The sequence below is a fragment of the Phanerochaete carnosa genome (assembly GCF_000300595.1).
Source record: "Phanerochaete carnosa HHB-10118-sp unplaced genomic scaffold PHACAscaffold_3, whole genome shotgun sequence".
NCBI lineage: Eukaryota > Fungi > Basidiomycota > Agaricomycetes > Polyporales > Phanerochaetaceae > Phanerochaete > Phanerochaete carnosa.
The window spans coordinates 3,468,677-3,470,328 of record NW_006767630.1 but is presented as its reverse complement, the minus strand read 5'-3'; the positions used below and the strand labels follow the sequence as shown (position 1 = coordinate 3,470,328).

The 1,652-nt window shown below is 52.3% G+C and overlaps 1 protein-coding gene across 1 annotated transcript; it reads left to right on the top strand.

Annotated features, from left to right (window-relative positions):
- Positions 1-827: 827 nt before the first annotated feature.
- On the top strand, positions 828-1,357 carry PHACADRAFT_193671 (uncharacterized protein; the record flags this gene model as incomplete). The annotated part of the gene is made up of 4 exons (XM_007393791.1): positions 828-852; positions 908-951; positions 1,002-1,125; positions 1,281-1,357. The coding sequence occupies 4 exons, from the start codon at positions 828-830 to the stop codon at positions 1,355-1,357; spliced, it is 270 nt and encodes an 89-aa protein (XP_007393853.1).
- Positions 1,358-1,652: the final 295 nt, after the last annotated feature.

Genomic DNA, 1,652 nt, shown 5'->3' with positions numbered 1-1,652 from the left:
ATCTTGAACTGCCCGACGCCCGTGCCACGCCTATATGAGAGTTTGCTCCCAGTGAGAATCCCACCTACCCGGCTTGACTCAGACCTACCAAGGTATATGGGCGGCGGCCGGAGGTTACTGATACCTACCCTCTTCGCCCTCCCGTCTTAGTTTTCTCTTCTCGCTGTCTTCTTTTCTTTGACCATGTACTTGTATCTACTCTCTCCCCCCATTATATTTTTCTATCATCTCAGTCTGTGTCTCCCTAGGACACTTGTGTGCTCTTGGGACAGTGAGTGTCCTTCGGCGCTTCCAACATTTCCCTCGCGCGTTTGTGTGCCAGGCTGCTATATTTCCGTCCACAACACCGCTCCCTCCAGCCCACGCCCCTTCTTTGGCAAAGCATCAGTGAAATCAAAGATGATCATGAACAGGCCACAACATCGAGCTCATCGAACGTAGGAGAAGTTGTGTCACCCGCGCCGACTCTCCATTCTCGCAACTTCTCATTTGCCGTCTTTTATTTAGCTTTAAAGTAAAATGAGCCGACATCTCACACCAGAGGAGCTGTGTATCCAACATGTCCAAGTCCCGCTCATTGACTTACTTTGACATCACCATCGGTGGCCAGCCTGCAGGTTTTATCGTCTTCCACCTGTAAAATGACATCGTCCTGAAAACTGCCGAGACCCGTCAAGCCCACGGTGGAATTTGGAAATTGCATACAAGGGCCAAGTGGAGCGCCGTGACTAAGGTTTGTTTCGTGCTCGTATCCTGACATCTGTCACCTCTACGTCCAACCTACACACCTCGACATACCTCCCCGTGAGTTGCTCTTGCATGCTGGGATGGAAACCGTGCTGACAGACAGGAGTCAGACAGTCAGAAACACGCTGCTGCTGAAGCCAAGCTTTGCACGACGCGCCAGCGAATGGCAAGGCTCCTGCAAAGAGTGCAAAGAGGGGCTCCAAGGTGTGCAGACCGCCTTTTTCCGTGTTGTACCTGTGCTGAGCATGCCGTAGGCTTTGCTAGAGGCTGCGGCCCCCAAGGTGAAAGCCCTCCCGACCCACGTGAACCTCACCGACATGCTGCCTGTTCTGGCAGAGGATGCAAAGAACGTCGCACAGATGGACCTGGGGTTCATAGGTCAGACATTGCTGGCACCGACGACATTCAGCACAGGCGGCTACGGCTGGAAAGCGTCACTATCGAGCTTGAGAACGAGACAGGAGAGAAGGAAAAGTTGCAGCTCTCTGTGATCTACATGCCGAATGGCTCGTTCTAAAATATTCCGCGCTCAGTCGCCTTTGGCGCAGTCACGCAGCTCATCTTGAATGGCGCCGACTCCATGGAGTTTGACCGCTACATCGAGGCGTGAGCCATATTGGTGCCACTGCCGCCATCTCTCGCATGAAAGTAAGTACATTGTTTCACCATGTGGACATCAGCTTGTTAACCCTGTCGAAATCCCACTGACAGGACTTACTGTCGTGACACTTGGAAGGCCGAGCACCCTGACTGCCAAGAGGACTTGGCCGCTTTCGAGGCCTATTGGAAGGGCTTCACCGAGGGAGAGAAAGGGTGCATTATATGATATCTGTGGATGATAGCAGTTCCTGATTCATTATGGATGTGTTCATAGAAGTTCAATAATCTGCAGCTAAGGCAGTGAG